General features: G+C 40.6%; 1 protein-coding gene across 5 annotated transcripts in view; it reads right to left on the reverse strand.

Moving 5' to 3' along the window:
* Positions 1 to 25,396, reverse strand: part of PPP1R12A (protein phosphatase 1 regulatory subunit 12A) — a 218,721-nt gene that overhangs the window by 16,159 nt on the left and 177,166 nt on the right. For all 5 annotated transcript variants that reach the window (XM_054027218.1, XM_054027189.1, XM_054027181.1 and 2 more), the window contains 4 exons: positions 10,919 to 10,935; positions 9,116 to 9,257; positions 7,774 to 7,878; positions 6,446 to 6,493 (listed from right to left, as the gene is read on the reverse strand). In XM_054027218.1, coding sequence (XP_053883193.1) covers positions 6,446 to 6,493; positions 7,774 to 7,878; positions 9,116 to 9,257; positions 10,919 to 10,935 — 312 coding nt within the window. The remainder of the gene's footprint in view (positions 1 to 6,445; positions 6,494 to 7,773; positions 7,879 to 9,115; positions 9,258 to 10,918; positions 10,936 to 25,396) is intronic.

The following is a 25,396-nucleotide window of genomic DNA, read 5'->3' on the forward strand; positions in this document are numbered from 1 at the left end:
TCTTTATAATGAAAGTTGAACTTACAAATGTAGAATTATGTACAAAAAAATAACTGCATTCAAAAACAAAACAATTTAAAACTTTAGAACCTACAAGTCCAATCAGTTGTACTTCAGCCAATCGCTCACACAAACAAGTTTGGTTACAATTTGCAGGAGATAATGTTGCCCATGTCTTGTTTACAATGTCACCTGAAAGTGAGAATAAACGTTTGCAATGCACTATTGTAGACGACATTGCAAGATATTGATGTGCCAGATGCACGAAAGAGACATATGTCCCTTCATGTTTCAACCACCATTCCAGAAGACATGCATCCATGACGGGTTCTACTCGATAATGATCCAAAGCAGAGTGAACCGACATGTTCATTTTCATCATGAGTCAGATGCCACCAGCAGAAGGTTAAATTTTCTATTTTGGTGGTTCAGGTTCTGTAGTTTCCGCATCACAGTGTTGCACTTTTAAGACATCTGAAAGCATTCTCCACATCTCATCTCTCTGATTTTGGAAAGCACGTCAGATTCTTAAACCCTGGTCGAGTGCTGTATCTATCCTTAGAAATCTCACATTGGTACCTTCTTTGCGTTTTGTCAAATCTGCTGTGAAAGTATTCTTAAAACCAACATGTGCTGGTCATCATCCGAGACTGCTAGAACATGAAATATATGGCAGAATGCAGGTAAAATAGAACAGGAGACATACAATTCTCCCCCAAGGAGTTCAGTCACAAATTTAATTAACACTTATTTTTAATGAGCATGATCAGCATGGAAGCATGTCCTCTGGAATGGTGGCCGAAGCATGAAAGGACATATGAATGTTTAGCACATCTGGCACGTAAATACCTTGCAACCCTGGCTACAAAAGTGCCATGCAAATGCCTGTTCTCACTTTCAGGTAACATTGTAAATAAGAAGCAGACAGCATTATCTCCCGTAAATGTAAACAGACTTGTTTGTCTTAGCAATTGGCTGAACAAGAAGTAGGACTGAGCGGACTTGTAGGCTCTAAAGTTTTAAATGATTTTGTTTTTGAGTGCAGTTATGTGACAAAAAAAATCTACATTAGTAGGTTACACTTTCATGATAAAGAGATTGTACTACAGTACTTGTATGAGGTGAATTGAAAAGTACTATTTCTTTTATCATTTTTACAGTGCAAATATTTGTAATAAAAACTAATATAAAGTGAGCACTGTACACTTTGTATTCTGTGTTATAATAGAAATCAATATATTTGATAATGTAGAAAAACTTCCAAAATATTTAATAAATTTCAATTGGTATTCTATTATTTAACACTGATTAATCGAGATTAATTTTTTTGAGTTAATCATGTGAGTTAACTGCGATTAATCGACAGCCCTAGTTATTAGCCATATTTTTCAGGAAGTTGTTCTTTTTAAAATTTCCATGTCTGTTGGACTAATTTTAAGTTACAGGATTAAAGTCAAATCATTATTTGTGCATCCCATAAAAACAACAAAAACCTTTCCTCACTTCTCTTTGAAGATTTAGTCCAGAGATGTATTGAAGTCTCATCATGCTAAGACTTCATTCTCTGTTGTATACTTGATTTTTAACCCTGTGTTTGTTTGCTTGCCAATTGCAAAAATCTTCTGTTAATTACAGTGCATTAGTGCTGTTCAACTCTATTCAATCTAATAGTTTTATTTATGAAGTGTCCTCCCCAGGTGCCACTGAAAAAGTAAGTCTCCCTCAGAAACAAAAGGTCTGATTTAAAAAAGAAGTAAATAGCAGTTATAAAAAACCAAAGCCATACTATTGTTCAAAAAAAGCCAGAACCATCATTCAAGGTCAATGTTGCATGCATTTTCCCCTTCCCCAAAGTAACAGATGTGTCTTTTGACATAGTAATGTTTGGATCATGTAACACATCAGCTCTTTCACATTTCAATTAGAGTTTTGCTTTTATCTAATTCTCTAATCCTACCTAAAAAAAAATCTCAGTCAGAGCACAAAAATTAGCTTTACTAATCCCTCACTATATGCTTATTTGTCAATTATGAAATTTCTGATTCAGCTAACTGCAGTATGCAAATCCTGTATTCTGAATAAGGGCCATGGGTACTTCTCCTGGCTACTCTCTATCCACATGCTAACTAACACAGGCACCACAACCTCTGACGCTCTCCCCAACCGCTTCAAAGATTAAATACCATTAAATTTAAAATAGAATTACTTTTAGCAGGAGAGGGCCAAAGGGGTTTGCCAAAATAATGAGATGTCTGGGGTTTCGTAAGGTGACAGGCTATAGCCAAGCACTATTGAGGAATTAACAGTAATCAGAATGCAGGTGTGAGAAGAAGTACTTCAGTATAAAAATGAACAACCTAAGGATATTCTCTATTACATCAGTAGCAATCATATTCTGAGTTTATAAACACCTCAACCTTTCACCTCAAAGAGTTGGTTTATCCCAGTACACAGTTATTGCCTCCAAACAAGAAGCATCCTTGGGTTATATGGATTATGTTCAATAACTAAGGTAGAGATGTCCCCAATCCAAATACTCATATCTGAGCAGCCCCACACTTTGGGGAGACTTCAGGATGAGGTTTGAAGTCCTGATCAAGATCCAAATTTTGCAGTTTTGGCTCATCTATTCTGTGATGGTAAACAACTTTCACTGTACTACTTGGAATGCCCAAAAGCATGCCTAACCTACATTACCAAGTTAAGGGCTATAAATGGAACCCTTAATCTTGTTCTGCCTAAATATTGCCGGGATCTCCTAGCAGTGATGAGACATGTGCCACCCATCCCAATCTTCATAGGACTGGCCCAGTTCCTACAACATTGTAACTAATCTCAAATAACTATGTTGACAATGAATCATCAGTTTATGGCATAGAAACATTTTTTTTTTTTTTTTTTTTTAGAGCTGGCAGGAGTATTAGTCAGAATCAACTTCTAGAATAACTGTTAGGCTAGTACTATAAAACATAGTTTTAATAAGTTTATTTATCATTAGTGAAGAAAGGTACATCTCATCTTGAAAATGGGTCATAACCCAAACGATTCTATTAGCTTTTCCTTATGGTAACACCTACCTCCTTATGGTAACACCTACCTGCATCTCTTCCAGCCCCTCCCACTATTTCATTTTTTTCCGGTTCTGTTTTTATATGAATATATCCTCAAGTTTTGATTTTATGTAAAACATGTGTCTCACACTTGGCAAAATAGAACATGAGTTTTAGCTTACTGCTTCATTTATGTATAGGCTTGTGCTGCCTTTAAAAATTCTCAAAATGACACACAAAAAATTCTACTAAATAAAGGTGTCTAGTATATTTCTGGATAGCCAATCTTTATTTACTGCTAACAGTTAAAAAGTAATTGAAGTGGGATTTTTATTAATAAACTAAATTCTAGAGTATAACAACGTTATTTTGAAAGGGAAGCTAATTAGAGATAATTCTATCCTCATACCACTTTCTTATTATGAAGAATATTTGAATGAAAAAAAGAATCTTTAGTATTTCATTGGCTATTGCTGTCGATTCAGCTGCTGAACTCATTCCTCTGTGACATTGCTGTTGGGAAAGAATTGATGTCACACACAACTACTTCTTCAGATAAAGAATAAGTATTAAAGGTGGATTTTTTTTTTTAAAACTACGCTCAAAATGGTATCTGAGCACTAAATAAAATAACTAATATTTAAAGTACAGACGCTCCCCGGGTTATGCAAACCCAACTTACACAAATCCGCACTTATGGAAAAAGTTCCGCAAGTTCCATAAGCTAGAAAGTTTTTTTTTTAATTTTATTTTTTTTATTGGCGTAATGGTCTGGTATTCGTTCCTGACTTACGCAAAATGAGTTACGCAAGGCGTTTCGCAATGGGACACTTGCGTAAGTCGGGGAGCGTCCGTAAAAGAAAGCAGGGAAATGGAAAAGGAGAAAATGTATAATCAAAAGATAAATTCTTTTTTAAAAAAATGTTCCTCATATATCAGAGTTATGTTTGAGTTGGTAAAATAAAAAGAACAACTCCATTCCTTGAGCCAACTAGGTTTCAACTACTTAGTAATGCTATCACAACCTTTATTCCTCCCTTGACCCGCTACGTGTTTTATGTAATAAATTTGGTAAAAGAGTAACATTTCTACAGTGAAACTGACTGGATAAAAAGTCTCCTCCATGGAAAACAAACAGTTTCATAGGGTATGTCTACATTACCCACCGGATTGGCGGGCAGTGATCGATCCAGCAGGGGTCGATTTATCACATCTAGTCTAGACGCGATAAATTGACACCCAAGGGCTCTCCCATTAACTCCTGTACTCCACCGCCGTGAGAGGCGTAGGCAGAGTTGATGGGGGAGCGGCAGCAGTTGACTCATCGCAGTGAAAACACCGCAGTGAGTAGGTCTAAGTATGTCAACTTCAGCTACATTATTCACGTAGCTGAAGTTGCGTAACTTAGATCGATCCCCCCCACCCCCCAGTGTAGACCAGGCCATAGTGTCACTAAGTCTCTTAATACAATGGCCTATTTTAGAAACTGAGAGCAAAGCAGGAATTTTGCTACTGAAATACAAGAGTATCATGTACTACACATGTAATTAAATTGCAACGCCTATTAAAAAATGGGCGCCATTACACCTATGATATACATAATTAAAAGTAATAAATTCCACTTGTGTGACCACAGTGGCAAAGGAAATGCCCGTTAAAGCAGGTGATTGTCACTACCCAGAGAAAAAGATGAGAGCTACCTTAGGGGTCAAAAGAATTGAGGGACAGAAGGTGCAGACAAACTGTTAGAGCTATCTGGAGAGGAAGCAGTAATGAATGAATGCAACAGTAAGGAAAGCCGTCTTCATCTCTGCATGCTTTCAGGAGCCTTATTTTCCTTATGCATTGTTCATTCACTAAATTACCATAGTGGAATTTCAGTCGGTTAGTGCAGCTGAGCATTTCTGCACCTCCCTGGTTCCCCACCATAACTAACAAGTACATTTTTATTTTATCATTGGTAAGATTTGTAGAACTAAAAGTGGCTTCTTAATCTGCAATAATTCCTGTTAAACTTCTAGATCTAGTACTCCTGTATACTATTAAAACTATATATAGCGCAGGGTTGGCTTGGGGTTTTTTTGGTCTGGTTTTTGTTTAGGGGGCAAAAGGGAAATTTAAGGGATTCATATAATATTCCAATATAAATAATTTACTTTAAGAATAACGAAACTAACACTACAAAAAATCCTCCCCTCACTACTCTTCTTTTTATACCTTAAAAACAGCTTAAAAACCATTTAAATGAATTTGGCGTTTTTTAAAAAAAAAGTTGCTCGAGAAGAGCCAAACTTTTGTTCAAAGGAAATTTTCACAGCTAAGTTATTAGCTTTGAAAAAATGAGTCTATAATGGAAATGCAGACACAAAATTAAAAGTTTGTGTCATACATTAAGTTCAGTATGACCATAATTTTAAACCCTGTGTCTTATTGCTTACATATACATTTGTTTACAAATATACATATTATCTCTCACAGAATGTGAGTGATCTGTATTTTCAACAACTTCATCTTCACTCTGCCTACAAATCCATCTCCTTTAGGACTACTAAAATTCCCAACCTTTGCATGGCTTCGAACAGATCCTCTCTGCCAATTTAAAAAAAAAAAAAAAAAATACCACCCTCATCAATTTTCTTCTTCTCCCCTCCCCCAAAGTGGTATCAGCATTATTACTGATGATAAAAGGAGATTCCAGTGAGACACCCCGTACTTGCTTTTCACCCTGGAAAGTTCCAAAACATCAGATCCTAAGTAAACGAGGAGAAAGTTTTAAGATTTTTTTTTTTTTTTTTTTTTTTTTAATGAAGCTGTTTGAAGCCGCTTAGAGATATGGAATGTTAGACATAATTCTGGGGAAAACTGTTTAACAAGCAGAGTACAGAAGTGGAAGTCAATGGTGCAACTTACTACATCACCACCACGTGTGGTTATATTACATATAATTAACGTAGAATATTGTATGCAGTGTTATTGCAGCCATGTTGGTTCCAGAATATGAGAGAGAAAAGGTGGGTGGGGTAATATCTTTTAATGGACCAACTTTGGTTGGTGAAAGACAGACTTTTGAGCCACACAAAGCCCTTCTTCAGGTCTGGGAAAGATACTCTGAGCATCACAGTTAAATAAGGTAGAACAGAGCTGTGATACACACACACACACACACACACAGCTCACCCACCTTTTCTCTCTAATATAATTGACAGTTTGAGGACAACTTATTAAAAGAAGTATTACTGCCTATAATGCTACCTTACATTTATTGCCACTTTGCATCCTACAAACCGAACATCTAAATCATAAAGAATCAGTTCAATAAAATACATCCACCCTGGGGTATGGAAAACAAAACGAAACAAACTTAAGTATCCACTAGATCTTTTGCAGAAACTTACCCTTTTTTCCATTTCCAAGAGTGACCTGTCAGCAAATCTCTCTTGTCTCTGAAATACAATGTTAATAATTAAATTTGGGATTTATGGTGGAAAAACAATATAAAATATAGGAGGCAAACAATAAAAAAAATAAAAATCAATATTTTAACTCTTTATGGTCTTAACAGTCAAAGAAAAGTCAAAAGTCAAAGAATTAAATAAAAGCTTTTTTGCATTCCTGAAATCAAATCATACAATTTTACATAGTATTTAATCTCATGCCCAGGAAACTCTTTAATACCTATATTCTGAGAGACAGTGTTGTAGTTAAGGTTCTGGAATGGTATAAAAGTGAATGGAGTTTGTTCCTGGCTCAGTCACAGATGTCCTCTGTGACCTTGGACAAGTAAGTTAATACATCCTTACCATTAAGGGTGTTACATCAATGATTTCATTGATGTTTTTGAGATGCTTAGGGCTAGTCTATGCTACTGTGCTACATTGGCGCAGCTGCTGTAGTGCTGAAGACATGCTATGCTTACGGGAGAGCACTCTCCCGTCGGCTTAATTACTCCATCGCAATCAGAGGCGGAAGCTATGTTGCCAGGAGAGCATCTCCTGCCAACATAACAGTGGTATGGACACCGCTTTAAGTCAATGCAACTTACATCACTCGGGGGAAGAGAGGGGAACTTTTTCACACTCCTGTGCGAGGTAAGTTACATCAACTTAAGCAGTAGTGTAGACAAGCCCTTAGATACTACAGTGATGTATACTGGGTACAGATATTTATTTATCAATTCTTTCTACAATAATTTTTAACAAGAAACCTACTATTAATCTACAGATGTGATATCACCATATGCCACATTGTTATTTGAGAGCAGTTATCTGCACCTATTTAGAGTTGCACTATTTGCCCTTTAACCACAAGACAGGTTGTCTAATCAGCCAGTGACAGCATGGCAGTCTGTAAACCTGCCATCAAGTTTATAAATCAATCAGTTCATAAGTTAAACATTGATACTTTGAACATAAACATAATTCAACAATGTGGAATCATTTTCTCTGTTTTTACGCCTTCCTCCCTGCAGTGAAATTAGTTAGATATATGCCGGCAAGCATCACTGATTCCTTAACAATTAACACTTGCATTAGGCGACCTTCCCTCCCATCTGGCCTTCCCTCGTCTCCAGCAACAAGGGCAGTTGCAGTACTTAACCCCATTCTTTTAGAAAAAGAGAAGGTAAAGCCAACACCTGAAAAAAATGTGAATTCTATTTCCAGGATTTTCTGGTTTGTTACCCATTTTACCAGCCAGAGACTTTGCTATGTGTGTGAATACAAACCTGAGTGGCCTTTTCCAACTGTAGTTTAAGATCCGTCAGCTCCATGTTGGTATCATGTAACTGTGCTTTCAGCTTTTCATTTTCAGTTAGAATCTGTTCGTAAAGCTAAGAGAAAATTTAGACAGGTTTAAGAAATATGCATCTCTTTTGGTTGCATTACTTAATGTATAAGGGGCTACATTCTTCTAAAACTTTATTTAATTGTATGAAAAGAACGAATACATTTATACTCAGAGGTTCTATAGAACAGAACAGTACTTTTCTGTGTGTGTTCTGAACCAACTTAATAGAGAACTATATTCCCACCACTGAATGGCTCAAAAACACCTGCAGAAACAATATCATTTCAACTAGTTTTTAGGGCATTTTCTTAAGAATATTACTAGCTTATCCCTTATTGAATTATACAGTACAATTTCATAAGGGTGACAAAAGTATTGTAAGTAGTAGTATTTGAAAATTCTAGCTTCCACAGGTAAAATGTTTAAATTCCCTGAAAGGAGAAACTTTTGTCTTTTATATTACAGACAAGACAAAATGTGTGATAATTTTACCTTATAGTTCCATAATACAGAAAACAATTGGAAACATTTTTCTTCTGAAAAAAATCTCTCATTGACAATAAGTTGAACAGTTGCTCATTTCTTCACAAGTTTCTTCTAGTTTTCAACAAGACTCGATTTTACATTGTACTAGCAAGTGCACCAAATAAAAGGCTCCATTATAGATGTCAAGCAATTCTAACAACACAAGGACCCAGGTAGTGGTATGTGGTGTCATTCAAACAGCATTTGGCTCCTCTGGACCTTCCCCTTCTCTTGCAGAGGTGAATGCAAGGGCCAGAAGCTACTATATAGCCAGGGAAGTGGATACGATTCTTCCCCTTTGCCTCTGTGGAGTTCCAAGTTGAGTTACTTAGGGTATGTCTACACTTACTGGGGATCACCGCTGCGGCGATTGATGCACCGGGGGTCGATTTAGTGGGTCTAGTGAAGACCCGCTAAATCGCCTGCTGATCACTCTCCTGTCAACTCTGGTACTCCACTGGAACGAGAAGCGTAAGGAAGTCGAAGGGAGAGTTTCTCCCGTCAACCTAGTGCGGTGTAGACACCGCAGAAAATCGACCTAAGCTATGTCAACCCCAGCTATGTTATTCACGTAGCTGGAGTTGCGCAACTTAGGTCGACTTACCCCAGTAGTATAGACCAGGCCTTAGGCTGAGGCAAGATTTGGGACTTAATGCAAGTAATCTGATTACTTCAGGGCAGAATTTGGGGGGGAGGAGGGGGAGAAGACTGCACATAATAGTTTATTTTAATATCAGAACTACTGGCCCAGATACCTTTTTAAAGTCAGTTGCATCTTCTTTTTCTAGCCTACTACAATATGGTTTTCGTTCTTCAAAGTAACTCTGTGACCCAGACCGCCCCAGCAGTGAATCATAACGGTCGCCTGATGATGTGCTGATTGATCCTGTATCGTATCTTTAAAAGAAGAAAAGTTTATTATTTTCATAACATTGCTAACCTGGTGCAGTGTATCAAGCATACTTAATTTATTCATACCATTATCTCCTATCCCCTCTCTAACTGGTGGAAACAGTTTTTAAAGTTTTCTTTCTTCCACTCAACACTAAGATTTATTTAAAATGAAAACAGGTTTTCTGACTGTCAAGTATGGCTTAGGGAGTGCAAACATTAGCCTTCTATGTCAACATTTCTTTTGAATTAAAATACATTCCTTCAAGACATTGTTGCATGATTCTGAAGACGACCTTGTCAAGATTTTTTAAAAGAACTTTTCTTTGCTTATGCATCTTTTATAAGCACTGAATTATATTTTCGGTTTTATTTTTAACCTCAAAAAGATCTGCCAAGTCGAGTCTGGTCTTCCCAGTTTTACTGGAGGACTTCAGGAAATTCTCCAGGATATTATTTGTGAGCTCAGCTACCTTTCCAGAAGCAGCATGGCTCCTTTAACAAAGGCTTCTTTTAGTCAATATTAGTCACTGAAGTAAAATAGATATTAACACACACACAAAAATCCAAACGGCTTTAAACAATCTGACCAAAAATCTGTTCCCCTTCCCATTGCTCAACTTGCATGGTTCAGCTGTTGTAACGTCCTCATTTAACACAGAGGTTTCTAGCACAGACAGGACCTGACTTCTTAATGTTTTTTAAAGAAGTAGATTGTTTTTGTCTATTTATTTTTAAAGAAGTTTTTCAGGCCATTTATCATAAAGCTGTTACAATGAGTACACACATTTTTTCCTTTGCAAGTTTCTTTTAAAAGAGTTAACTGCAAATAAAAGACTTAATAGTTCAGGATTTTTGTAATATTACTTCTTTAAGATTAAATCCTCCAAATGAATGAGTTAAGTGGCATTTTCAGCCTATTTCTAATGTTCAATGACTTTGCATTTCAGGTCTACTGAATGCAGCCTACTTTGCTTCCCCATTGAGCGTGACACCGCAGAATGCTCCATATTCAGTATCAACTCACCGATCAAGAGCAATGGCACTAGCTTGCCAAAAGCCAAGTCATATTCGCATACATTCATTGTTACTTAAGAAATGTTTTTGTACATAAGGAACATCTAGAAATGCACATTATTAGGAGTGAGGAATGCAGGATTTGTTTCTCTCTGACAGATAAACATCTTGAGAAAACTTCAAGAAGCCTGATTTTCAGAGGAGGCAGCACTTTCTGACATGAAGCCCCTTATAGTGTCTCAAACTGGGTATCCAAAAATTGAGACAGTTTATGAAAATCTTAGCTTTGCATTGTAAACTGCATGGGACACAGTCTGGATCGATTATGTTCTGCAAAGTACCTAGCATATTTTAGGTGCAGTATAAATAAATACTTCAGCACATAACCAAAACAACATTTTGGACATATCTTCGGGTCACCTCTAATCTCTCACCTGCCTGAATGTGTAAAAAGTCAATCCTATGGCTTTATTACTATATTCTATATAAAACATACTAAATCTTTACAGCATTAACATTTTTTCAGAGCTTAACCTAACCAACTACTGAGAGCAAAGTAGGATCTGTAAATTAAGAACTTAAAAAATAGAATATGAGTCAAAAAGGTTTCTGTTTTATAAATAAATGATTTGTTTAAATCAAACACCTACCGTGAAAGACTATCACTCTGGAAAAGAGAAGGAAAAAAAAACATTAGGACAAATTGATATTTGTACATTCATTAAATATAATATTCAACATATCTGCGAATAAATGTAGCGTGGCAGAGTTGTGTTAAAACACAGGAGAAAGCTGAATGCTATTCAACCATTCATTATCTGAACACCATGTACAGCTTCATTTTGTTATGGCTATCAACGAAGAGGAAACGTGTTAGAAAGTATTTGCCAGAAAAATGTTTTGCAAACAAGTTAGTACAAACTTATTAGAAGGCTTAGATTTTAGTATTATCTGAAACGTTAGAATAGTTTTAGAAGTATGTAAATTCCTGTTTCTCTGCCATTTGGCAAAGTTATTAAATAAGAGACAAGGATTGTGTCCACCTCCAATCCTCTTCCTCCTACCCTTTTTTATTTTTTAATTGGAGAGCAGTATTTTAAGAGCTCAACTGTCCGAGTCACTACATACCATCCTGAACAACATTCAGTGGCAAGCTAGAAAAATATTGGCATTACTGTTAAACAGGATTAAACTGGGTGGGGAATCTGAACTGCTGCCCCAACAATATGTAGCAAAATGAAACCTTTTGTACACAGCTACTCAATTTAAGATCATATACAAAAGAGTAATTAACTCCCAAATTACAGAGGAGTTTGCAGACACAGCAAAGTCTCACATGTTGGGTCAAGAACCAAATTTAATGAAAATTAATTATAGAATTGTATGTGCGGGAATGCACTTAAACACTATAGAACTTCTGGTTCTCCATTATTTTTCCTTTGAATGATCAATATAATTGTATTGTTTTATGAATGCAGGCTCTTTCTCATGACTATAATGCTACCTGCACATTCCCAGCTATGTTTATCTACTAGGCTACTTAAGACTTGATTTTGTTTCCTTTTTTACAGCTTTATGACGTATGAGGGAATTTCTGAAAGGGCTGGATCGTTTGTTGTCCTGTAAGGAGCAAAACAAAAAAAATCCAAATACCTCATTTTTCCTCTTCCGCTCTGGGATATTCAATAGTGCTAGCATTGACCTAACTCTACTCCCACTAAATTCAATAGTAATACTCCCATTAGTTTCAGTGGGAGTGAAGTTAGGCTAACGCTGGGCTCTTCTGAAGACTCCACTCTGTTTCTAAGTCAGAGATTTTAAACCCTGCTGCATGAGAGACACACTAGAATGGATTTTAAGCAATAGGCTGCAACTTTATTAACATTGGTTGGAGGTGGAGCATGACCACCCACCTCAAAAACCAGGCATTTAACTGGGTCCAGTGTAGGGTTGCAGTTCTCCCTACATAACCAATAACCCAGGGCAGACCCTGCAGCCTAATGCCAGGACTCACGGAGCTATAAAGGGTACCAAGGGTGGTGCGGGGGGAGGAGGGGGGGAGGGGGGAAGAGAAGAGGGGAGAGGAGAGAAAAGCTTGGCCTGCAAAGAATTCTGGCCTTCCCTTCTCCTTACAAGCACATGGTCTGGGAGCTGGTCCTTTTAGCTTTTATCTGCATTGGCCCCATTTGCAACAAACTACCCATACCCATATTATCTCTTAATATTAGAATTCCAAATTCTATTTGTTATCCCAACTGCATCTCCACAGTGCTGCGAGGAACGCAAATAACTCATCTGACCCGTGTCTAATTTGGCCCAATAAGAAAAAATTTCTTCCTGATCCCAAAACCCAGGTGATCAGTCAGATCCACTGCATCCTGGAAACAGTCCCCTATCTAGAACTACAGGTAGGAGTGGGGCAGCTGGAGAGACAAGGGAGTCTTGAAGCCTGGGGGGAAAGTTTCAATTGTTTGGGGAGGAAAAATCAGCTCATAGACTCAGACTTTAAGGTCAGAAGGGACCATTATGATCATCTGGTCTGACCCCCTGCATGCTGCAGGCCACAAGACCCTTCCCTGGACTCTGCCGTTGAAGTCCCCAATCCTGTGTTTTAGTGACTTCAATCGGCAGAGACCCTCCTGCTAGTGATCCCTGCCCCATGCTGCGGAGGAAGGCGAAAAACCTCCAGAGGCTCAGCCAATCTACCCTGGAGGAAAATTCCTTCCCGACCCCAAATATGGCGATCAGTAATACCCCGAGCATGTAGGCAAGAGTCTCTAGCCTGACCCTTGTTGGCCATTATACTATTTACGTACCATTGCTTGGTTTTCCTTGGCTGCTATGTTTTACCATTAAACCATTCCCTCCATAAACTTATCTAACTGAATCTTAAAACCAGACAGGTCCGTCGCCCCCACCGTTTCCCTCGGAAGGCCGTTCCAATATTTCACCCCTCTGACGGTCAGAAACCTTCGTCTAATTTCAAGCCTGAACTTCCCCACGGCCAGTTTATATCCATTCGTTCTCGTGTCCACATTAGTACTAAGCTGGAATAATTCCTCTCCCTCCCTTGTATTTATCCCTCTGATATATTTAAAGAGAGCAATCATATCCCCCCTCAGCCTTCGCTTTGTCAGACTAAACAACCCGAGCTCCTCTAATCTCTTTTCATACGACAGGTTTTCCATTCCTCTGATCATCCTAGTCGCTCTTCTCTGCACCCGTTCCAGTTTGAGTTCATCTTTTTTAAACATGGGAGACCAGAACTGCACACAGTACTCCAAATAAGGTCTCACCAGCGCCTTATACAACGGAAGCAGGACCTCCTTATCCCTACTAGATATACCTCGCCTAATACATCCCAAGACCGCACTGGCTTTTTTCACCGCCACGTCACATTGTCGACTCATAGTCATCCTGCGGTCTACAAGGACCCCTAGGTCCTTCTCCTCTTCCGTTACTTCTAACCAATGCGTCCCCATCTTGTAACTAAAATTGTTATTAGTCATCCCCAAGTGCATCACCTTACACTTTTCACTATTAAATTTCATCCTATTTCTGATACTCCAATTCACAAGCTCATTCAAGTCTCCCTGAAGAATATCCCTATCCTCCTCCGAATTTGCAACTCCTCCCACCTTCGTATCATCCGCAAACTTTATCAGCCCACTCTTGCAATCGGTTCCGAGGTCAGTTATAAATAGATTAAATAAAATAGGTCCCAAAACCGAACCTTGAGGCACTCCACTAGTAACCTCCCTCCAACCCGACAGTTCACCCTTTAATACGACCCTCTGCATTCTCCCCATTAACCAATTCCTTATCCACCTCTGGATTTTCATATCGATCCCCATGTTTTCCAGTTTAACCAATAATTCCTCATGGGGTACAGTATCAAACGCTTTACTGAAATCCAGGTATATTAGGTCCACCGCATTTCCCTTATCTAATAAGTCCGTTACTTTCTCAAAGAAGGAGATCAGATTCGTTTGGCACGATCTGCCCTTCGTAAAACCATGCTGTAATTTATCGCAATTGCCATTAACCTCAAGGTCCTCAACTAGTTTCTCTTTCAGAATCTTCTCCAGCACTTTGCACACTACAGATGTTAAACTAACAGGCCTGTAGTTACCCGGGTCACTTTTTTTCCCTTTCTTGAAAATAGGAACCACGTTGGCTATTCTCCAGTCTAACGGGACCACCCCCGAGTTTACAGATTCATTAAATATTATCGCTAATGGGCCTGCTATTTCCCGTGCCAATTCCTTCAATATTCTCGGATGAAGATCGTCCGGTCCTCCCGACTTAGTCCCATTAAGGCGTTCAAGTTTTGTTTCTACCTCGGATGCGGTAATCCCCCATCCTGTATGCCCCTCTGTAACGGTGCTAGTATCCCTAATACCTTCATTGGCCTCATTAAACACGGATGCAAAATATTCATTGAGATATTGCGCCATGCCTAGATTATCTTTAATCTCCTCTCCGGCTATAGTCTTCAGTGGTCCCACTTCTTTCTTTGCTTTCTTCCTATTTATATGGCTGTAAAACCTTTTACTATTGCTTTTAATTCCCCTCGCTAGGTCCAACTCTACACGGCCTTTGGCCTTTCTCACTCTATCTCTACATTCTCTGACTTCACTAAGGTAATTTTCCTTACTGATCCCTCCCCTCTTCCACTCTTTGTACGCTTTCTGTTTTTTCCTAATCGCCCCTTTGAGTCGGTTGCTCATCCAGCTCGGTCTAAATCTTTTGCTTAGTAATCTTTTTCCCTTATTGGGGATACAGGCCTCTGACAGCTCATGCATTTTTAACTTAAAGTAATCCCAGGCTTCTTCTGCCTTTAGATCCCTTAATACGTTTGCCCAATCCACTTCCCTTACCAGTCCCCTTAATTTGTTAAAATTGGCCTTTTTAAAATTATAAACCCTAGTCTTTGACTTAATTCTGTTACTCCTTCCATTTAGTTTAAACCGAATTAGCTCATGATCACTGGAGCCCAAGTTGTCCCCCACTACCACTTCCTCAACGAGGTCCTCGCTACTTACCAGAATCAAATCTAAAATGGCCTCCCCCCTCGTCGGTTCAGCTACCACTTGATGAAGGAATTGATCAGCAAGCACATCTAGGAACATCTGAGCCCTATTATTGCTACTAGCGTTTGTTCCCCAATCTATATCTGGTAAGTTAAAGTCCCCCATAATTACACAGTTTCTATTAGTATTTACTTCCCTTAATACATTAAATAGTTCCTTATCCATATCCTAGGTTGATCCCGGCTGTCTATAGCACACCCCAAGCACTATCACTGGAGAGGCTCCAGTAGTCCTTTTACCCAGTGTGAGTATTGCCCAGACGGACCCCGTGTTATCTATTCCATCCACTATTATTTCTTTACAGCTTATTTCACTATTGACATACAATGCCACCTCCCCACCTTTACCTTTATCCCGGTCTTTTCTAAACAGCGCATACCCCTCCATACCTGTGTTCCAGTCGTGACTGCCATTCCACCACGTTTCAGTTATTCCTACGATATCCGGTTTCAATTCTCGGACCAAGAGCTCCAATTCCTCCATTTTATTACCTAGGCTTCTCGCATTGGTGTATAAACACCCTAATGTATGTCGTTTAGCCTGTCTCCCATTAGTAGCACTGTATGTTGCGGGCCTCTTTGTGTCCGTCCCCCCTGTCCTTCCTATGTCCAATCTCATCTCCCCGGCTATGTCTCCTCTTATTTCAGCTCCTACTCTTTCTCCCCAGTCTACCAACAGGATGCAAGAACCCAAGGAAAAGGAGTGGCATCTGGCATCTTTGGGAATGCACATTCTACCATCACCCCCCGGGGGGAGAGCATCCTTTTTTCTGATCCAGCTAACAACCCACCCGCTCACCCACAGTGGAGGAAGCATTTCTCAGGCATGCCCTCCGCTCCCTCCTCCTCACTGCTGGGGCAGTGCACTCCCCATGCAGTCTGACCAAACATTGCCCTCCATCCCCAACCAGGAAAGGATTGTTGTTGTTGCTACCTTTATATTAACATTCCTTATTATTTTCGCCTCTTGCTCCCTTTCAAAGTTTTTCCGCCTCAACCAAAATTATTCTGTATTTAATAAATACTTCTAGAAGATCGTATTAACCCTTTGAACACTGGCATTTTAGGACTAGAAGGGAAATGGGAGCTCAGGAAGACATATCTGCAGCATTCAGAAGGTTTTTAAAAGAGTTCTGCATAAAGCGAGTTTTGGTGAGAAGTTTCCAACACAGGTATTGGAGAACATTCACATCCCACATGAGACTGCTTGAATGCCGTAGCAAATTTTCAGTTGTCAGTCTGTGTTCCTAATGCATTCACAAAACTGAACAGAGTCTGGTGCCTAATTTTATCCATAAATTTTCCATTATTGTTTGTGCATTGTTAGTTACACTGCTTCATTTTTTCCCATCTATGCAAGTAACAATAATGCTTATCTCTAAACACCATTCACACTACTGGGGCTATATAAATAAACACACACACACACAATTACAGAATCCTATGAAAACATGTATTGAGTCACCATAGAAGTCTTGTTGATCCTTAGGACAACTATCAGTAAAGAAAATAAAATGGGAACATATGTGCACTAATCATATCCTGAGTCGCTGTTGTTACTGAGCAGTTTTTATAAAACTGCCACACACACGATTTGAAAGCCGAAAAACACGACTGGAGTGCAGTATTAAATCAAAGTCACTTGTGTCAATCTTTGGTGTCTGCCCAGGTGGAATTTAAACATCCAGTGACATTTGTTATCCTAATATTGGCAACCTCAAGCTTCCAAAAGTTACGACTCAGTACTCAAAAAACAACATTCTATTCTATTTTAATTCTTATACTTTATCCATTACTGTGGTGTTGGCTTAACCATCACAAGACTTTAAAAATAAATTACATCTGCGTTTTGCCTGTCTGGAGATTTGAGAATACGATGGCATGTGGCCCATCAGCAACTGCCAATAGCAAAAATCCCCAACTGCTGAAGATGGGACACTAGATGGGGAGGGCTCTGAGTTAATACAGAGACTTCTTTCCCAGGTGTCTAGCTGGTGGGTCTTGCCCACATGCTCAGGGTCTAACTGATCATCATATTTGGGGTTGGGAAGGAATTTTCCCCCAAGTCAGATTGGCAGAGACCCTGGGGGAGTTTTCAGTTTCCTCTGCAGCATAGGGCACGGGTCACTTGCAGGTTTAAACTAGTGTAAATGGTGGATTCTCTGTAACTTGGAGTCTTTAAATCATGATTGGAGGACTTCAGTAACTCAGCCAGAGGTTAGGGGTCTATTTGAGGAGTTGGTAAGGTTCTGTGGCCTGCAGGAGATCAGATGATGATCATGATGGTCCCTTCTGACTTTTCAGTCTATGAATACCCTTATATCCAATTTGCATGTGAAAATACAAAAACAGAAGGACAAGCCTCCCTCTGACTGCTAGGTGGTGATCGATCGGTCATTCCCTCATAATTAAGGCTAAGATTTTGTCACAGTTATTTTTATTAAATATCACAGACAGGTCACAGGCAATAACCAAAAATTCACAGAAGTCCTGATCTGTCACTGACTTATTAAAAATAACTATGACAAAATGGGAAGGGAGGAGGGTCCAGCATCCACTGCTGCTAGGGGCTCCAAGGTACCCCACACCCACAGTGGCTGAGAGCGCGGGGTCCCCACTGCTGCCAGCAGCATCTTAGAGCTGTGGGGGTGTCCCCGCCGTCCAGGAGCTCCAGGCCGCCCAGGAGCTCCAGGCCACCCCCATAGCGCCCCTGCTGGCTGACAGCTCCTGCCCCACAGCCCTGAAGCTGAAGCAGGATTCCGTGACAAAATTTTAGCCTCTCTGAGGTGGGAGATCTGTCTCTTTTTCCTTCTCTGTCTGTCTTCCATATCTCCCTCTCATCAAAGCTTTCACCACTCTCCCATTCTCCATGCCTGCTCTTGCCATCTTCTATCCTCCACATTGAACTCTGCCCCTCACATAATCCATGCCTGCCCTCCAATATTACCTTGTTCCTGTTACTCTTTCTCACAGTCTGTCCTCCAGCATTCCCTTGATCCCTCTTAATTATTCCCATCACCACCATCCTTATATCGCCTGTTCCCTCACTGTCTCCTTCCTGTTCCATACATAATGAGAATGAGGGCTGGTCAATTGAAATAATAGTAGCCTAGGGAAACACTGGTCATCTGAATGATGGCAACCTGGCTTCAATTCTATTGAAAGTAATGAAAGTGTGACAACAGTTTGTGAAATGAAAACTTTTAAATAACACCTAACATCAGACTTACAATAGTATCATGAGAGTTGGCAGTTCTGTGAGGCCTTTAATCTTTGTCAAGTGTCCTGGCCAACATTCCAGTTCTATCAAATCAGGTTCTAACATTCCAATTTTTGAGCATTATTTTTGCTAAAAAGCCAAATAACTATCCCAAAATAATAAGACGAAGACATGGATTGCAATTTACAAGACCAAATTAAATTCTGAAGTACAATCTAATTAGTAAAAAGATAGAGAACAGACTAATTGTTGAAGACTACTTGATCACAATGAAACAACACATCGCTAAAGTAAATGCCTCCTCTACAGCAACCAGCAACGAACCATGTCATTCAGGCATGTCTGGAGGCAACAGTGTGAGCTGTTCGGTGGTATTGCTCTGGAATGCACATTTTAAAATTAGTGCTTATGGCAACTTAACTACTGAAGTTACTTCAGTAGTTAAATTATTTTGTCACCTTCCTCCTTGAAATTCATCCTAGTTGTGAAAAGATTTCATTGCTAGTGATATGACAAATGATCAATTTGGACAAAATTTTACAATCTTTCCTTGGTTTTTATTCACACAAACTAGATCTCATTCACCAGTGCAGAAAATGGATGTGCGTATTTTCAGTGAGCCCTGTCTTACAAGCAGTACTGCTTCCTAACCCCTCTCTCAATCCCTACTCAGAATTCAAACCAACTTAAGATAAGGGTTTCTAGAACCTGACATTTAGAAGAATAGAAACTATTGGTAATCAACCTGTAGCATTTCTCTAGCACAATGCTACATCGATGGAATGCATTGGTCTGGAAGACAATTCATCTTGAAATTGAGACTACAAAGGAATACCAATTCAGGAAGTGAGTAGAGAGAGCAGTGAACAGTACTGGTATATTGTAATTAAATATAGGGCTTCAATGAAAGACCTTTAATTTTTCAGAATGGAGATATTGCAGAACCATTTGCAGACAAGTCCCCCCCCCCAGTTTACTTAACAATTTATCTTTATTTCTTGTGTGGGTCTAAGTTTATCTTCCTTGTGAGAGTACAGATTTCCTATAAGTAGCAAAGTATTTTGAATTTATGTGCTGTATTGGGAAATCCTTGCTCTTGGCACAAAGCAGCTGAAGTAAAATTATATTATGATGACCTTCAAGTTATAAACTGTTACTGCTGTTTGACTTTTCTTTTTTTAAAAAAATAGGGATGAATGATCAGCTAACTAGTGAAAATGCAGTTCTGTACAGGGAACATCAAAGCATAGACTGAAGACTTATTATAAACAACTTTTCAAAGACCTCTGATGTTCAAAAATATTTAACTAATTTGTCAGGTTCCTTACAGATTTCATGCCAGAAACCATTCTGTCTATTTCAACTTTCTTTGTGGCATCTGCGAGACTTGTTCTTGACCTCTTCCCTTCAGTTTAAAGTTTTGAGTTACCGCCAAGGCTGTCAGAACTTTTTAGCTGCTATCTTCTATCTCTGGCTTGTAACTTCACTAGGCAATGAAAGCAACAGCAGCACCACTTAAGGGAGTAACAGAGAACTTCATTATCTCAAATGATTTTTATTTTCTGACCAATATGTAAAATAAGCAGCAAAAATCAATACATTATTCCAAACTGTATTTCAATATTTTCAAAAACATGTTATGAATTTTTATTTGCCCCATAACCTGTATGAGTTATTGGGGCTGGTGGTTTGGGTATGCAGAAGTGAGCAAAAATCAGTTTTTCCAATATTAATCATCACAGTAAATGGTGGGCAAGTAAATTTTGTGCTTGGGACAGTAAGTATTCACAACAATTGTGCACAGGTGCCTTGGAGGCAGGAGTTTTTCAGTTTCTATTTAAAAATATTTGAAAATGTAGATTTTTAATAGCCCTGTATTATTTATTTTGATATTAAACCCATTTTCATGCTGTCCCCATATTTTCTGATTATGATATACCAGATGTTTGTATAAACAAAGCATAACTGTAAACTGGAGGTACAGCCGTTGGAGAAGAGAACTCTCACATTTTCAGCGCTATTATTTTAAGCGGTCTGCAAACTCAGTAATATGACAGTGCAAAAATTTATAATTGGTTAATATTTTCAAGGTGCTCTCCACAACCATAAGAGATAGAAACAATTTTTAAAAAATGAAAGACTGGACACTGGAGCCCATTTCTGTGACAGGCCATGGAATATGCAGCAAATTCTGTGGCTGCAGAATTACAGAATACATGAATGGAGCCCCATTTACTCCTTTGGCTTCTAGTCTATTCATACAAAAAACACGTGTTAATGGTAAGATTGAGAAATCAAACAATCATATGCCAGGAAATGAGAGGTAAGCTTCAAAATCAACCTTAACTCTGCCTCCAACTCTCATTCATATATGTCTTAAAATATTATCTTTGCCATTACATAAATTATTAATAAAAATACAGTTTGTAGTAATACCAGCCAGAATTTCTTATACAACTCCACCTACAACTCAGTACTCAACATTCACACAAGTCATGTTTGAAGAAAATAGTTTAAATAACTTTGAAGTTATGAACATTCAAAGTTAAATGACCCAGAACTGGAGACAGTTCAGCATTTTAAGAAGCTCTAATGGCAAATGATAAGTCTCAGTGTGATAGCTTCATATGTTTAAAGCTTTACAACTACTAAAGTGATTACACCTCTGCCTCAAATATCAGTGTTATGTACAGAACAAATATGAACAAAAACACATTCATTCATTTCCCCCCCCAAAAGGTGCAAGTATAAGCTTTCTGAATAGAATGCAAAAAGCTTTTTCATTCATCCACACCAGTTGTACTCAAGTTTTTCAAAACAATGCAATTCCTAGCTAAGAAGCTGCAGGGAAATTCCCAGCCTACAAGGCATTAAAGTGGTCAAGCTATCAACAAATCTAAAAAGAGAGTAATGAAGCATGTTGGCGTTCTATACTATAGTTTATGCTATGGTGAACATTTTCCTCCCTTCAGCAAGGCGGCTCAGTTTTCAACTAGTTCTCCTGCAACTCTGATACTGGAATCTGCTTTTCTGAAGGAAGCACTTCATGCCTGCATCTGACAAGTAATATAGTTTCTAGCCTGATTAGCTTTTCCCCCCGACCCCCTTCTTCTGGCTCGTTGTATCAAATATTCCTTTTGCTTTCTTAAAAATTATTATTCCCACCCCTTTTCGGGATTTGCTTTACGCAGGGATCTGTTTCTCAACTTGCGTACACTACCTGGCTACTGTATTGTGCGCAATGCTGAAGTGGTTCAGCTGGAGGCAGCATCATTTGGAAAAGCAAGAACTCAGCCCACCACTACTTCTTTAATGGACAAGGAGCATGGTGTTCAGCTAGTCCAATCCCATGTAAAAATTAGGTTATGGACAACATTTAGTAGTGGTAGAGTGTGTAGCTTTATTTGAGAAGTTCATTAATGAAATCCCTCAAGTTAGCATCCACATAGCTTTGCATGTGTCAAAGGATTTACAATAGTAAATCAAGCCCAAAATTATATATTACTTTGGCTCTACATTCCCATAACTCCTTCAAAATTACCATAATCACATATCAGACTACAATTCCACAGAAAGAAATAAGGAAGAAGTAAGTAATGCTCAATGTAGCAACATGAAAGAATAATGACAGATCCGAGGGCAACAAAGAATCTGCACTGGAGACTGATGACGGAGAAAGGAAATATGAACACACAATCCATTAGGCTTATAGAAAAGACACAAAAGCAGCAAAAGAGTAAACATGTGATCAGAGGATGATGTTGCGGCTCTACAGATGTCCTGGAGAGGTATGTTTGCCAGGAAGGCCATCGAAGATGCCTGCACCCTCGTCGAGTGGGCTCTGACAATCAGCAGCGTGGAACCCCCGCCAGGTCATAACAGCTGCTTATGCACTAGGTAATCCAATTGGAAATCCTCTGTAAGGAAACTGGGTGAGTTGAGTCGATTTTTGGAAAGGCTTGGTACATTCTAAGTAAAAAGCCAAGGCCCTCCGGACGTCCAAGGCATGAAGACGCCTCTCTTCACTGGTCTTGTGTGGTTTGGGACAGAACACCGTGAGGAAGATGTCCTAGTTCATATGGAAGGTGGAGACCACCTTTGGCAGGAAGGCTAGGTGGGGCCGCAACTGAACCTTATCTTTGTAGACGACCGTGTATGGAGGTTCTGAGGTCAAGACTTTAATTTCAGAGACCCGTCTTGCCGACGTCACCACCACCAGGAACGCGACCTTCTATGACAGATGGGAAAGGGAGCAGGAACCCAGTGGCTCAAACGGCAGGCCGGTGAGCCTAGAGAGGACCAAGTTAAGATCCCACTGTGGGACAGGAGTCCGTACCTGTGGGAAGAGTCTCTCGAGCCCTCTCAAGAACCTGACCATCATGTCATGGGAAAACACCGTCTGTCCGTGGATCGGCGGGTGAAAAGCGGAGATGTCCGCTAGATGCTCTCTAATGGAAGTGTGTGCCAGGCGCTGGTTCCTCAAATGGAGCAGGTAGTCCAGGACAGTCTATATGGAAGAATGCAAGGGAGAGAAGCCACGCTCTGACACCCAGCGGGAAAACCTCGTCCACTTGGCCAGGTAAGTCAGTCTGGTTGAGGGCTTCCTACTCCCCAGGAGGACCTGTTGGACTGCTTCTGTACAGGTCTGTTCCTCCGGGTTCAGACACGCAGTATCCACGCCAAGAGGTGGACGGACTCGAGGTTGGGCTTCTAGGAGCTGGCCATGGTCCTGTGACAGCAGGTCCGGGTGGTTGGACAGGGGCCAGGGAGGGGCCTTCTGACAGAGCGGACGAGCACACTCCACCTTGCCTGTTGATGTAGAATGTCGAGGCTGTGTGGTCCCATCAGGACTCGTACCATCTTGCCCAACAGGTGGGGCAGGAAGACTCCTCATGCCAGCTGGACTGCTCGGAGCGCTTTGAAGTTTATGTGTAACCGCGCATCCTCTTTTTTAATGTCTGGAGGTCACCGATATGTGCACCCCAGCCGAGGTCCGAGGCATCAGACACCAACTTAATGGAGTGAGGGGGCTGTCAAACGGAATCCCCTCCAGGACTGTCCTGCGGTTGGTCCACCATCGTAGCGAGGTAAGAATTGCCTGGGGAATAGTAACCATCTTTTCCAGAGGGTCTCTGGACTGGGACTAGATCATCCCCAGCCATTGTTGCAGGGAATCTGCGTCGGATACCTGGCCATCCATGCCTCATGCTAATCGACCGGGACCTACTATGAGCCGGTTGCCAGGAGGATCATCCTGAGAAGGGCGACCTTCCTTTTTGGGGCCGGCGATGATGGCCCAATGATCTGCGAACTCTTGTGCCTGATTCATCCTGGGCCCCTGAAGATGGTCGGGGCCGATCCCGGAGTTCTTGCCAGGTGGTGTGTGCCTCAAAGGGTCCGCACCAATCTACCAGCGAGGTAAGCCTCGAGTCCCTCGATCAGTGACCCTGGTGCGGGGACTGAAGAGGCTCTGCTGAGCCTGCCTCTCCCGTCCTGAGGCGTGTCAGCTGCAGGCGAGCGAATGTTGTCGGAACGCCCCTCTTATGGGGAACGGTACCGCTGAGGCAGGGAGGGGACACACACATAGGCTCCAATGCGGGTTTTCCCCAAGACCGGGGTACCACAGAAGCTGGTGAGGGCGGCACCAGGAGTATCAGGATCTCCTGAGCGGCTTGAAGAGCTTCGTGCATCGACGGTACCTGAAGCTGGTTGGGGCCTACACCACTATCCGGAGTCACAGTCAAGGCATGGGATGGGCTGCACAGCTCAACTTTAGACTTCCCGAGGGGGATGTAGAGATGCCCAGCATGAGTCTTGGCTTGCTCCCTGACCTCTCCTTTCCCTTGCGGGAGGTGGGAGATCTTCTCCTCACAGTCTTTTTCAGCTTCTTGACCTGAGCCATGGAGGGATACCGGTGCCAGCTCGTGGATGGCGCCAAGGGAGCACTGCACACGGAGGCCACGGTGCAGAGTCGGACTGCTGCTCCGGTGCTGGAGTGAGTGCCGACTTCATTAGGAGTACTTTCAAATGGATATCATGCTCCCTCCTCATCCTAGGTTTGAAGGGCTTGCAGATATGGCACTTGTCACTTATGTGTCCCTTGCCTAAGCACCTTAGGCAGCTGGTATGTGGGTCACTGACAGGCATAGGCCGTTTGCAGCGATCGCAGGGCTTAAAGCCTGGGTACCGGGGCATGCCCCGACCCCTGGCTGGGTCCCGTTTGGGACTAACGAAGAGTTTGAGAACTACTACTAAGGATAACTAAGAAAACTACTATGTATAACTATTTTATAGGATTTCTAAATTTGCAAGAACAGAGAAGGAATCAATGCTAGCCGAAGCAGCAGACGTTCCAGCCCCATCACTGGTGGCAAGAAGGAACTGAGGGTGAGGGTAGCTGGTGGCGCACCATATACCACGCCATGCGGGCACCACTCCAGAGGGCACCAGAGCCAGTCCAGTCCTGATAATGCTGAGGGGAAAACTTCCAGCACCGGTGCATGTGGCGAGCACACACACCTAATATGGAATGGACATGAGCAAGCACTTAAAGAAGAACTAAGAATTCCCTCAAGTACCAGCCTAAGGATCAGTTAGAAATAATATCAACATTTACGACAAATTCTACTTATCTATACCTAGAATGCAAGGAAGGGGGAGGTAATACTCAAACAACCACTATTAAAATATATTAAAAACTATCATTAAAGCCTGTAGTTCATTTATAAGCTAGAAGACATCTTTCACACACAAAACTGCAAATGAACTGGTATTGAAACATCCCATGATTCAAAAGATACCCCATCAGATGTGTTC

Source organism: Malaclemys terrapin, chromosome 1 (genome assembly GCF_027887155.1).
Source record: "Malaclemys terrapin pileata isolate rMalTer1 chromosome 1, rMalTer1.hap1, whole genome shotgun sequence".
Classification (NCBI taxonomy): domain Eukaryota; kingdom Metazoa; phylum Chordata; order Testudines; family Emydidae; genus Malaclemys; species Malaclemys terrapin.